The sequence below is a fragment of the Hyla sarda genome, chromosome 1, assembly GCF_029499605.1.
Source record: "Hyla sarda isolate aHylSar1 chromosome 1, aHylSar1.hap1, whole genome shotgun sequence".
Taxonomy (NCBI): Eukaryota; Metazoa; Chordata; class Amphibia; order Anura; family Hylidae; genus Hyla; species Hyla sarda.
Genome location: NC_079189.1, coordinates 465445343 through 465459233, shown reverse-complemented (window position 1 = coordinate 465459233; position 13891 = coordinate 465445343). Strand labels below are relative to the sequence as shown.

At 40.2% G+C, this 13891-nt stretch overlaps 1 protein-coding gene across 3 annotated transcripts in view; it reads right to left on the bottom strand.

Annotated features, from left to right (window-relative positions):
• The window catches only part of TCTN1 (tectonic family member 1), an 80457-nt gene that overhangs the window by 33182 nt on the left and 33384 nt on the right, over positions 1-13891 (bottom strand). For 2 of the 3 annotated variants that reach the window (XM_056536073.1, XM_056536054.1), the window contains exons 5-7: positions 5442-5529; positions 2901-3007; positions 1085-1105 (exon numbers count right to left, since the gene is read on the bottom strand). The exons of the other annotated variant lie outside the window; for it this stretch is intronic. In XM_056536073.1, coding sequence (XP_056392048.1) covers positions 1085-1105; positions 2901-3007; positions 5442-5529 — 216 coding nt within the window. The remainder of the gene's footprint in view (positions 1-1084; positions 1106-2900; positions 3008-5441; positions 5530-13891) is intronic. 3 annotated transcript variants of the gene reach the window in all.

Here is a 13891-nt window from a genome sequence, read left to right as displayed (position 1 = left end):
CCAACACCAAATGTGTATACAGTAGTTTGTTATATTTTACTACTTTACCACTAAAAATAAAAACCTTTTGCAATTGCTTTACATCTTCATATCATGACCCCTATAACTTATTTTTTTCACGTACAAAGTTGTGCGGGGGCTGCACAGCGATCTATAGTCTATATTAGTACCATTTTTGCATCTACTTTTTGCTTTGTATGTTATCCTTTAAAAGTCTATGGGGGCCGCAGGACAGAAATCGCTGTGAGACATAAAGTGAAGGACAGCACCACGCGCTTCTCCCCACTCGTTCCACTGTGTGGTGGGGGTATCGGCACTGAGGCCCTGATTAATAATTTTTTTAAATAACAGGGCACTTTAAGTAGTTTGGACTTTTCACTACACAATAATACAAATTATACTTTTTTTGGAGTTTTTTTTTTTATAGGAAAAGGAGAGATTGCAATTTTTAATATGGGGGATTTTTTTTTTTTTTTTAAAAACAACCTTTTTTTACCCTTATATTTTCAGCCCCCCAAAAGGGACTTGAACATGTAAATCGCTTGTACACTAGTACACTGCAATACACCTGCATTGAAATGTACTGTCAAACTGCACATCTCCTATCACATTCTGCCTTACAGAATGTAACATTATATCTATTATGACAGCTATGGAGGCTATGACAACCAGTCTGCAGCCCACAGCTGCATTGTGGTTGGGGATGCAATGAGATTGGGGGTGCAATGAGATTGGGGGTACATTATAGGACCCTGGCATTTGTTTAAACATATTAACTTGATAATATGATCACTATTAATTGCCACATCTAGGGGGCTAAATTGCCAGATTGTCAGCAGTAGCTTACAGCAGGAAACTGGTGCATATGGAGCAAGCTCAGCTCCTCACCTTACTGCACTTGTGACATAAGTGTATGTCTGAATGTGGGAAGGGGTTAAAGGGGCATTCTAAAACGAATTACAGCTAAATATGTAAGGACCAGCTGTTTTAAAATGCTATACAAACAGAATGAATTAGATTTTTGTGTATTATATTAAGAAGTACTAGAAACAAACACAGCCTTAATAGGACAAAAACATCTTACCGTATTTTGTGAACTGGGAAACTGCCATTAAAAGACAAAAAATATATATATATATTAAATGCATTATGAAAAAAATATCAAGTACTAAAAATGTGAGTAACATTGAAACTAGTATATCTTGTTTTATATAACTTCTTTCACTCATTGTCAGTTACAACACTTGTAAACCCATATGGAACCCAATGGATCTACTTCCTTCCTCATACATCACAATTTTTGCTGTTACACAAACAGACCTGTTAATATTATGTTTCTGAATTTCGTAGTTTCTTAACAGGCTGTGGGTCAGTTTGTCTTTTTACAACTATAAATGGGTATTCCAGGAATGTATATATCACATAAATAAATAAAAGCTCCAAAGCCACCACAATACCTAAATATGTTCCCTTTAAGACTGGGTTCACATCAAGTTTCTACCAATACGTGACCGCATACGGCTGGGAGGAGCTAAAACCTTGCGCTCCCGTATCCCTGCCATATACCGCCCATATGTAATTCATTTCAATGAGACGACCAGAGTGAAACGCTGACTCCTGTCGTTTTTTTTTTTTGTCCCATATGCGGTTTTCCACCGGACCTCAAAATGTGGTAGACTACGGCTTTAGGTGCGGTGGGAAAACCACATACGGGGGAAAAATGATCAGACCGGAGTCAGCATTTAACTCCGGTCGGCTCCTTGAAATGAATTACATACGGGCGGTATACAGCAGAGATACGGAAGCGCAAGGATTTAGCTCCCCTCCAGCTGTATGCGGTCCCGTATTGGTAAAAACGTGATGTAAACCCAGCCTAAGCCACCCTGCCTGATATCCATGGTTCCTTTGGCCCCTGTTGTCTTCTCTGGCTGCTCAATATTTTTGCCATTCTTCCCTCCCCTTGCCTACATCTCCCAGTAATCATTGCAGCACTGCCAGAGAGTTCCCTCTCTGAAAGCAGCCCCCACCCTACTGCTCTGAGCAGTAGAGAGAAGTTCAGTGTTTGGCGGAGACTACACACCTCCAAGTTCTCAGGACTAAAGAAAGCATAACTCATCAGTACAGGCCAGAAACCACATGGTCTGTGTTTCTCGGGAGGGTGGGGGCTGCTTTCAGAGAGGGATTTTGACACAGAGTAAATGGATGAATTATGTAATTCCCTCACTTCATGTATGTGACAACCAAAGAAAAGAAACTGCTCTATATAGCTAATGAATGATATTTAGACAACTAAATAGGTTGATAAGAGAGAAAGGATGGGCTATGGGTTTAGTTTTCTGGAGTACCCCTCTAAGGCTATGTTCACACACTGTTTTTGAGACATATATGGCTAGCTCAAAATACAGTGTGTGAACATAGCCTTAAAGTGTTGTCTCACAATAGCAAATACCCTTATACATTAATAAACTCCCAGTGACCATCTGTTACTAGCTGGGAAGTGCAGCCAGCCATAGGTTTCTCCTGTTGCTCTTTGTAAGTGGCTCTACACTGTATTATATAGTTGCTGTATGGAATATGATTTGTATATACGGTAGTTATCAGTGGAAAATAATAAACCAAAAATTAGCATTATATCCATTGTTAGTCTGAAAGGTAAAGCTTCAATCACAAAGATCCTCCTTTTTATCTCTATCCTAATAAAACAATACAATCATCTTAGCCATAAATCCCAATTTTTTTTTCATAATCTACTGATTCTATAGCTTATCTTGCATTTACAATATAAGGGCCCTTTGTCTTGTGTCAGAACATATTTTACGTTTGTATTGTATACAGTGCTATGTTATCTCGATCTTCATAACAAACATAATAATAATCACTATAACTTTTAAATTACTTACAGTTAAAACTTCAATGTTTTTGTAAGTCCCAAGAGTCAGGGCCGGAATTAAGCAATTTTCTATCTGTATGTTTCGACTACAGGTGAAATCTTGACTATCCAAAAATCCTATTGACAAGACAAGATCAGTCACACCGTATTCATATGCAAAGCACAATACACTTGGTGCCCGGCTCATGATGTTAAAGGGTACTTGCGATCATACTCATACTGCCCATACCACAGGGAACAGGCTCCCCTTTATAACAATGATGTGTGATTAAAGTGGCCCTGTTATTAGAAAAAACATTTGACATGTCAAAGATTTTGATCGGTTGGAGTCTTCATGGCTTGCTCTGATCTCCATCTCACTGTACAAGAGGAGAAATACATTAAATGGGCACTTCAGATCAAAAAACTTTTTATGCTGTTACTGATGAAAATTAAAGACCTTTTCTAATATGGTTGTTTACAAAATTTTGAATATTTAATAAAGAAAACAATTCCTGAAAATCCCACCACTAGGGGTCCCCATACCTACTGGGACACTAACCAGTCCTGCAGCAGTATCAGGCTTGTCCATGAGTCATAAGCAGACACGCCAATCACCATCCACCAATAAAAGGGAGAGAGAGAAACGCCCCCTTCCCAGAGAGTATTTCTAACACTGTAAGCTAATGAAAAGAGGTATTTTTATACTACATATAGGTGATAGAGGCATTAAAAATAGATGTACATGGTCAGGATTAGGTACTGAGTAATATATATATATATTTTTTTTTGTGGAACCTGACAGGTACGCTATAAATGTATACATTATTACTCTATGTAGCTTGTCTTGTGCAGCGAGAGGGCAATGGCAGCAAATTAAAGAGTTTAGGACTTATTTTAGAGATTAGTGATCAAACCCTGACTGACCCTATGCAAGTCCCTGTGACATGGCAAAGTTTTTTCTAATGACAGGGACACTTTAATTCCTTGCATTACCAGCGCGATCTATCAATTAAAGCTGACAGGATGGTTAGATGACACTGGGGCCCGCCCTGGTGATGACTCAGAGCACCATTCTCAGCCAGCATTATAACTAAAGATTACTATGAAATGCTGTAGTGTTACTCATAAAAATTGTCATTAGGGAGCCTCTCCCTGTTTTATTAATAACCGGTTCCCCTTTAACCTTAATAAAAGTGCACAATTAAAAAAAAATAAACAATTGTTTAAATCAGAATGATCACAGTAACACTGTGGAATAGTTCCGTAAAGTGGTTTTCTTTCATCAAAAAGAGGCGAAATATAATTTTATTCCGATATACTGCTCTCCTTGTACGGTGTCCATTTTAGGACAGCATCAGTCATCAGCCGTACCTCCCTCATCCTTCAGCCAAAACGGCGTCCCTCCTCCTCCCCCAGACAAATCGCTGTCAGTTTTCAGCCGTACCTCCTTCATCCTTCAGCGAAAACTGCGTCCCGCCTCCTCCCTTCTCCGAAACTGCATCCCGCCTCCTCCCTCCTCCGAAACTGCGTCCCGCCTCCTCCCTCCTCAGTCAGGCAAAACCTTTGTCAAACTAAACTCTCTCATGCCTCAGACAAAAATGAAAGTGCTGAGTCATCACAGCTTCGGCCGACCTGCTAGCACAGACAGTGTGTGATTGGCTGGCAGCAAGAATACTGTGATTGGTTAATGGGAGCGTAGGTGTGTGCAGTCCCGCTCCACTGTTTAGACACATTTCTTTACAAACCCAAATCCTCTCATGTTCCCAGCTTTCCCCTATTCCTGCAAAACAAACCTGCGCTCTCCGCTTTTCCCCTATTCCTGCAAAACCTACAGTTATGTCGTCAGCTGTAGGTTTATCAGGAATTGTTAAAAGCTGAGTACATAACAGTAGGTTTTGCAGGAATAGGGGAAAAGCCGAGAGCACAGGTTTGTTTTGCAGGGATAGGGGAAAGCTGGGTACATGAGAGGATTAGGCTTTGTAAAGAAATGTGTGTAAACAGTGGAGTGGGACTGCACAAACCTACGCTCCCATCAACCAATCACAGTGAGCGTAGGTTTGTTTTGCAGGAATAGGGGAAAGCTGGGTACATGAGAGGATTAGGGTTTGTAAAGAAATATGTGTAAACAGTGGAGCGGGACTGCACACACCGACGCTCCCATCAACCAATCACAGTATCTTTGCTGGCAGCAGCCAATCACACACTGTCTGTGCTAGCAGGTCTGCCGAAGCTCTGCTGACTCAGCACTTTCATTTTCATCTGAGATGACAGACTTAAGGATGACAAAGGTTTTGCCTGACGGAGGAGGCGGGACGCCGTTTTGTCTGAAGGATGAGTGAGGGAGGAGGCGGGATGCCGTTTTGGCTGAAGGATGAGCGAGGTACAGCTTGATGGCTGATGTGGTCCTAAAATGGACACTGTACTCCTTGTAATTTTCTCAACTCCAATTGTAGTCATACAATACATGCAATAAGATTAGTGATTTAGATGTATTTGCAAAAACAGGATAGAGGGTGTGACATGATATGAAACAAAAATAATGTTTTCTACTAGCTGGAAAATATCTTACCTACTGGGTTACTGTCTGTGCACTCATTTGTACCCAGAGGAGCGGGGATCTTTAGGTAAGAGTCACGAGTCAGAATGGGAGAACCATACTAAAATAAAGGAATTAAATAAACTCAGTAAAATCCATTCACTGTATGCCTTTGTTTAAATTCAGTTCCCATAATAAGATGCACCTCCACTAAGCAGGGAACTTTTCTAAAGTTGTATTCACATACACCCTCTCGTCCAATAAACTAATAGTGGTTATTTTTCTTATTATATGTTTTTATTCTAAATGTCAATTATAATTTTTTTTTTTTTTAAAGAGTTTATTTATAACTTTCCACAAAACATACAAAACTATACACATAAAACATGGAAGACAAGATAGTCCGCCAGAGGCAGCCCCACTGTAGGGGGAAGTCCGTACAATACAACGTAGGGTAATGCAACGGTAAAAATCTGAGGTCAGCCCCCTACCGGACATCAACACGTAGACGTGACAGACAAAAAAAAACCATAATCGGTCACTCACCACACGCACACTCCCGGAAGCCCCCCACCTCCTTAAGTCACAGAACTCCCACTGGTAAACTATTCCGGAGAGGGGACCCGCTCCGGAGGAACCACCGATTCCACAATCAGCAACCATGGCATCCATACCTGATCAAATTTCTTTGGGCATTTACGGCTAGTATATAGGGTCCTATATAAGGGGACATAGCTATTAATCATATTAAACCACCGAGTCAATTGGGGGGGGGGGGGGGGAAGATGTATCTTTCCAGGCCATGATTAGCACCTTACGGGCACAAAATAAGAGAAAACGAATAAGCAGCCTCCGATGTGTACCCGAGGCCAAATCATTAATTACTCCCAGCAGACACACAATAGGATAGAACACAAAAGGGAAAACCCAGATGATCTGCCAAAAACTGCAATACCGACCACCAAAAGGGCTCAACACATAAATGTCCATTTAACAACATAAGACTGTATATGAAACATATAGATCTATGAAGTAAAATTGCATACAATGTTTGTTGAGCTTGCATATTTATTTCAATAGGAAAAACAAAATAAGCCACAATGTGAAGTAAAAGCGGGTGCTTTTACTCACATTAGCCACGGTCTTTAAAGGAAAATTCTTACTTTATTCTGACGCCGGGCCACAGTCGGATGGGCCGGCCGACTCCCACAGACTCCCTGAATGACTGACGTTCAGCACTCCATGCTAGGAGCGGAGAGTAGGCAGGGAACAGGCGTGTAGCTGCGGGAGTCACCTGGCCCATCCGACTGTGGCCCGGCGTCAGAATAAAGTAAATTTTCCTTTAAAGACCGCAGCGAATGTGAGTAAAAGTACCCACTTTTACTGTACATTCTACTGGTAACTACACCTCCGTACCTGTACGGAGGTGACAGTTTTGCTTTAAAATGTTCAATGACTCTTAATATCCAAGATCAAGCATGCTAAAATGAGCACTGTAACCGTTGATCTTCATGCTCTTTATGGTGGACCCTTAAAGGGTACCTCTCATCAAATAAACTTTTGATATATTTTAGATTAATGAATGTTGAATAACTTTCCAATAGCATGTTAATGAAAAATATGCTTCTTTCTATTGTATTTTTCCCGATCAGTCCTGTCAGCAAGCCTTTCTGACTCATGCTGGAGTCCTAAACACTCAGAGCTGCCAGCCTGCTTTGTTCACAACCAAACAGGCTGTCAACAAAGCAGGCTGGCAGCTCTGAGTGTTCTTTGTGAACAAAGCAGACTGGCAGCTCGTAATGTTTAGGACTCCAGCATGAGTCTGAAATGCTTGCTGCCAGGACTGGTAGGGAGACCCCTAGTGGTCATTTCTTCAAAGTGGAAAATTAAATAGAAAGAAGCATATTTTTTAATAACATGCAATTGTAAAGTTATTCTGCATACATGAATCTATAATATATCAAAAAAAATTTGATGAGAGGTACCCTTTAAGCTATGTTCAGACATGTGGACATTCCCCTGAGAGCGGCGCTAGGACCAACTGGAAATGCTCCATCTCGTAGACGGCAGTGCATTTCCGCACGGCATCCACAGAAAGAAAAAAAAATAGAAGTCTATTCTTTCTGCGGACACCAGAATTAGAATTTCTGCGCCAGACGTTTCCAGCACAGAAATACTGCTATATGAACAGCGCAGAAGAATCCCACTGAAATCATGTGAACATAGTCTTAGAGTGGAGAATGGCTGTCTTCATACATTTAGACACACTTAGTATTTTTCTTCCCAGTGCTACAGCTGGATTGTGAGTTTTTTTGGTTTGTTTTTTTATTGTTTTATTTTTTAAGGCAACTAGTCATCACTTCACTTTCATGCTGCCTTAAAGGAGTAGTCCAGTGGTGATTCAGTGGTGAGCAACTTATCCCCTATCCTAAGGATAGGGGATAAGTTGCAGATCGCGGGGGGTCCGACCCCTGGGGCCCTCCGCGATCTCCTGTACGGAGCCCCGACAGCCCGCTGGAAGGGGGCGTGTCGACCTCCGCACGAGGCGGCGGCCGACACGCCCCCTCAATACAAGTCTATGGCAGAGCCGAAGCGCTGCCTTCGGCAATCTCCGGCTCTGCCATAGAGATGTATTGAGGGGGCGTGTCGGCCGCCGCCTCGTGCGGGGGTCGACACCCGCTATCTCGGCGGAGAGCCGGGGCCCCGTACAGAGAGATCGCAGGGGGCCCCAGCGGTCGGACCCCCGCGATCTCAAACTTATCCCCTATCCTTAGGATAGGGGATAAGTTTTTCACCACTGGACTACCCCTTTAATCACAAGTTATTGGGGCGGTCCAGGCAGCTTCCTCAGGTTATCTTTAATGCTACAATTGAGTAGACAATAGACTTGCTGGCAAAACAATTACTCTCCTCTTGCCATAGGGTTTCTATAATAAATCCTTCTTTATTTGCTCAAAAAAGAGGTAATTCTTATAGCTGGGAGACTATGCAGTGTGGATTATTTATTATACACAACAATTATGATTTATGTGTTTAAGATTATGTGTTTGCTCCTTTCCTCCTTGAGCTCCTTTGTGGGAAACAATTCTCTTGCAATGTAAAGATAAACAGGATTTTGTTGGAGCTCAGCTTCTGCCCATAACAAACATACAAAGATAAGGACACTCTTTAGAAGGGCTGTGCTATGTGCTCATGTAATGCACCTGTATTTATATTTACATAGAAAGAGGAACTGGACTGCTGTCTGTGGTATCTGAGCTGCATGAAATAACCAAATTACCAAGAGTAAAAATAAATCTGTAACATAAACAACAATTATTATATTTATATCATACAAATCATAACCATCTTCATGGATGTATATTACATCACCAAAGTACACCCACAGCCCTCTTCTCTCCACTGTCTGGATTCCATTAGTGATGTCTGTACCTACTCTGCCCAATTCGACGAATTTCTCGCTCTCTTAATGAGAACTTTACATTTATACAAGATATTGTTGTAATGTATTGCAACACCCTCGGTGTAACATTTTGTGTACTTCATATAAAATCATAAATGCTATTCTAAGGAAGCAATGAAGAATCATCTAGACCGAAATATGACATTCATTACTATGGGATCACATTTTTTTGTTTTATTCTACCAGGCTAGTAGAAATCCTTTATATTGAGATTATAATGCATACCTGGCTAGTAGAGCTCAAGAGCACAACTTCATCCTATACCTACTTTACTGTGAATTTTACTGTCAAGGGCATATTTTCTAAGTTCAGAGGTGCCCACAGATGCCCACAAGCTGGTCATTACAGCTATTATCTCTCCAGATGTATTCTGTCCAGGCTACTTGTGTCTCCTAATGGCTCTAACCATAGGGTACCTCATGGATATGTTCCCCAGACAAGCCATGGTGACTACTGCGTATCTGTTATGACCCCATCACCCCCAGTGTGGAAGCCTCTTCTCATATTTTCAAGAAAGCCTTGTCCCTAATTCTCTATCTATAACCTGGATTCTGATGTTTCATTCCAAGGGACAATGACGGATGAGGTGTAAGGCCTTTTGCTGCCTCTTGCAACAGATATTTTTCCTTGGGTGCAATATCCTTCTTTCTCTCATGATAAAGTTCTCTTCTACAAAACTACATGGATAGGCATTCTACTGTTATTCCAGACCAAGATATTTAATATACATTTCTTCAAACCTCCTTACTGTGTACAGCTTTTAAAAGGCTGAGCTGACTAAATATATTTACAAAATGTGATAAAAACAGAATATTAAAAAATACATATATTTTTACTATATAACTAAAATTTTATTCGATATGGTAAGATCAGGGTTAAAATGGGTTTTACCATCTGGGCAAGTTATCTCACAACTTGGCCAGATGGTAAAAACCCTAAACTAGCCTGGTCAGCTAACAACAGCCCCCCAAAATATTATATACGTACACTGAATGGGCACTTTATTACAGATCCCTGCCCTTTCATGATTGGAGTTTCCCTGTATGGAAATTATGCATGTGATCTAGCATGACTACAGCAAAAAAACTAGTTTTCTGTGGCTTAGTTTCAGTTTGAATTTAAAAAGGAATGGAAAAATCTTATTGGTTTGGAACAAGGCATAGCCACCGGTGCTTAACTAGCCGGGGACCCACACTTTACCCGTTGCTAACCTTATAGGGTTTTATATTGTGGAATTGTGTTGAAAATATACTGGAGTGGTGTAGTTATTAACAAAAAAATCAGGCCAGGGCCGGCCCTACAATGGGTCCCGGTGGGTCAATTGGACCCAGGCCGCACCTTCGCAGGGGCGGCACATTGTCGTCTGGAGAAGATTTTTTACCCCTTCCTTCGTAACCCATGATAGACCTAGTCCGTCATGGTTCCGCTCAGGGTTTATGAAGCGGACTCCTGACTCGAGCCTGCTCCATACCCAGTGACTCCTAGCTGTTTTCAGTAGCTGGGGGCCACCACTAATAGCCGGCATGCGGTGTTCGCCGCAGCCACCTATTAACCCTAAAGGGATCTTTAAGCCATAAACGTCTAAAGGGAGCTTTAAGCCATCCCTGGTGGTCTAGTGGGGTGGATCGCATTTCACTCCCGGGCCCAGGCAGCACAATGTCTTGGGCCAGCCCTGGATCAGGCGGAGGACAGTCGAGCAAATTGCAGATGAATACAGCACTGGGGCTTAAACTAATGAATGTCAGTGAAACTTGTCGTTTCTTTGTTTCAATGGGCTATAACAGTAGATGATCAGTTTCATTGCCATTAATGTATAAGGGAAACAGAAAAAGACTCTAGTGGATAGAAGAGTGTAATAACTGGATCACTGATTTGTGACCTGGTCAGTTAAATCAGATTTCTTTTGCAACATGCTGATAGAGTCAGAATTTGGAGCAAGCAGCATGAACCAATGAACCCTTCTGGTCAAGTGTGAACAGTTTAGGCTGCGAGAGGTGGGTTAATAGTGTGAGGAATGTTTTCTTGGTCCTCCAATACCTATGGATGGATATTTAAAGGGGTATTCCAGGCAAAAACTTTTTTATATATATCAACTGGCTCCAGAAAGTTAAACAGATTTGTAAATTACTTCTATTAAAAAATCTTAATCCTTTCAGTACTTATGAGCTTCTGAAGTTAAGGTTGTTCTTTTCTGTCTAAGTGTTCTCTGATGACACCTGTCTCGGGAAATGCCCAGTTTAGAAGAGGTTTGCTATGGGGAATTGCTTCTAAACTGGGCGTTTCCCGAGACAGGTGTCATCAGAGAGCACTTAGACAGAAAAGAGCAACCTTAACTTCAGAAGCTCATAAGTACTGAAAGGATTAAGATTTTTTAATAGAAGTAATTTATAAATCTGTTTAACTTTCTGGAGCCAGTTGATATATAAAAAAAAAGTTTTTTCCTGGATAACCCCTTTAAGCAGTAGGGCTTTATCTAAGCATAGTATTTGACAAAGTTAATCTCTTTATGGTCGCTGTTTAAGGGGGTACTCCCATGGAAAGGTTTTTTTTTTTATTTTTTTAAATCAACTGGTGCCAGAAAGTTAAACAGATTTGTAAATTAATATATAAGGAAAAAAAAGGGGGGGTACCAAATGCCTCTAGACTAATACCATAAAATGGTACATGATGATGAAATTACAGAAAAAATTAATGATAAATCGGACTGTGCTTCACTTTAAATGATGTACAAATTTAATATAAAAAATACAGATAGGACATAAAATAAATAATACAAATGTAATACAAAAATGCCTCCTACCACAGGGCCCTTGTGGGGAGGTGAGATAATTAAATACAAAACATATATTAAAAATATTTTTGTAAAAATTATAGCATGTGAATTACGTTCTACCGCTATCTCAATATATTGTAAACCGACATAGTATACTTTTGTGCGGTATACTCCGTTCCCATGTGATTTAGAACAGTTCACAAAGTGATATAGTTACCAACTCCTCAGGGTGGTTTTGGCTGGACGTCCGAGAGATAAATATATGAGAACTGTATTCAGCGCTAGCGTGCGCTTACGGTGACGGGCCCGGATGCCACAGGCCAAAAAGGTCACCGGTCACGAAGTAATGGCAGGCTCGATGGCAGATGCAATGGAGGCTTTATCCAGCGCTGGCATGCGCTTGCGATGACGGGCCCGGTTGCCGCAGGCCAAGGAGAAGTCACCGATCACGGAGTGGCTCCGGAGATGTAGATATACTCGGAGATATATGGATCTTGCTCCGGAAACAGGGAAAGGAAAGCCTCGTGGAAGATCTCTCGGCGTCTGGTGGAATGGCGGATAAGTTGTAGCCAGGTGTACAATCAGCAGGTGATGGAGTTGTATCGGAGATAGATGATGGCGGTTTGTAGATTGCGGTAGTCATGCAATAAGTATTTCTTTCTCTAGACGCGTTTCAGGGTACTTTATATATGACCCTTTCCTCAGTAGAGATATCTTTAACAGTGAAGCTCAAAGTCCTTTTATACATGTTACCTGTCTAATTGTTACAGGTGTGTTTCTGTTTAAATCTTCCGCAAATAGCGGAGTGGAGTGGGAAAACATGGAGTTGTTTCATCTTAATAAAGCAGTGTTCACATTTAGAATCAGTATATATGCGTTCTTATTTAAATATAGTGTCATATATATTGTAAACATTAGAATAATACATATAACATGCAGTAAAGTGTACAGATAAAGTGTATAGTACTGAGATGGAAAAAAGATAATAAAAATAAAAGTAAAAATAAAAACGAAAATAAGAATAAAAATAAAACTAAAATAAAAATAAAAATAAAAATAAAATTAAAAAAATAAAAATAAAAAGTAATAATTAAATAAATAAAGAAGAAAATAAAAATAAAAATAAGAAAAAATAAAAATAAAAAGATATAAAATAAATGTAAAATAGGTGTATAGATAAAATAAAGTGCTATAGATTTACATGGAAGTAATTAGTGTACAAGAAGGTTGAAGGATGGCCAGTCACGCAGAGCAAAAATAGAGTGGGTCCGACCTCTCCATGGGGGCCCACATGTTTGAAAAAGGGGGGGCCTCCATGGGGAGAGCGGGACACACTCTACAGAAATCCAAAAAGTTCAAAATTCGAGTTAAGGCCATTCGGCTCTAGAGAATTAAATTCATAAATCTTCTGACTTTCAGCCTTAGACATTTTAACGATGAAGCTGCCTCCTCTCCAATCTTTCTTAATAGTTTGTAAGCCTGTATAGAAAAAAGTGGTAATTTCTTTATTGTGAAATTTTGCAAAATGGGCTGATAAAGGGTGTTTTAGGTTTCCATTTTTTATATTTGTTAGATGTTCAGCAATTCTAGTTTTTAATGGTCTTTTAGTTCTCCCAATGTATTGTTTCATACATCCACACTGTATCAAATATAGTACTCCACTTGTGTGGCACGAGATGTGTTCTTTAATGATCCATTTAAAGTCAGTAGTACATGATGAAATTTCTGTAGTTTTTTTAGGGCCCTTCACTTTCATACAATTGGGGCATATTCCACATCTGAAAAAGCCTTTTGTGTTTAGCCACGTCTCAGACATATTGTGAATTTTTATGGGTGGTTTTATACTTGGTGCAATCGTTATCCCCAAATTGGGGGCCTTTTTATATACAATGGGGGCTCGGTCTGGCAGCAATCCTCCTATATCTTTATCTTGTTTGACCATATGCCAGTGCTTATTGATAATTTGTTCAATTTTTTTATATTCATAATTATAAGGTAAAATTAATTTAATTGAATGTTCAGTGGATATAGTGTCTTTATCTTTTGGTGCAAAAAATGTGGTTCTATCTAGAAGTTTAACATGATTAAGGGACTGGGTTAGAAGTGTGTCCGGATAGTTTTTATCCTTGAAAAGAGAAGTCATATCTTCTGCTTCTTCCAAAAAAGTATTGTTCGATGTACAGTTACGTTTTAAACGGCGAAACTGTCCTTTAGGGATATTTGTAAGCCAACTAGACAGATGGCAGC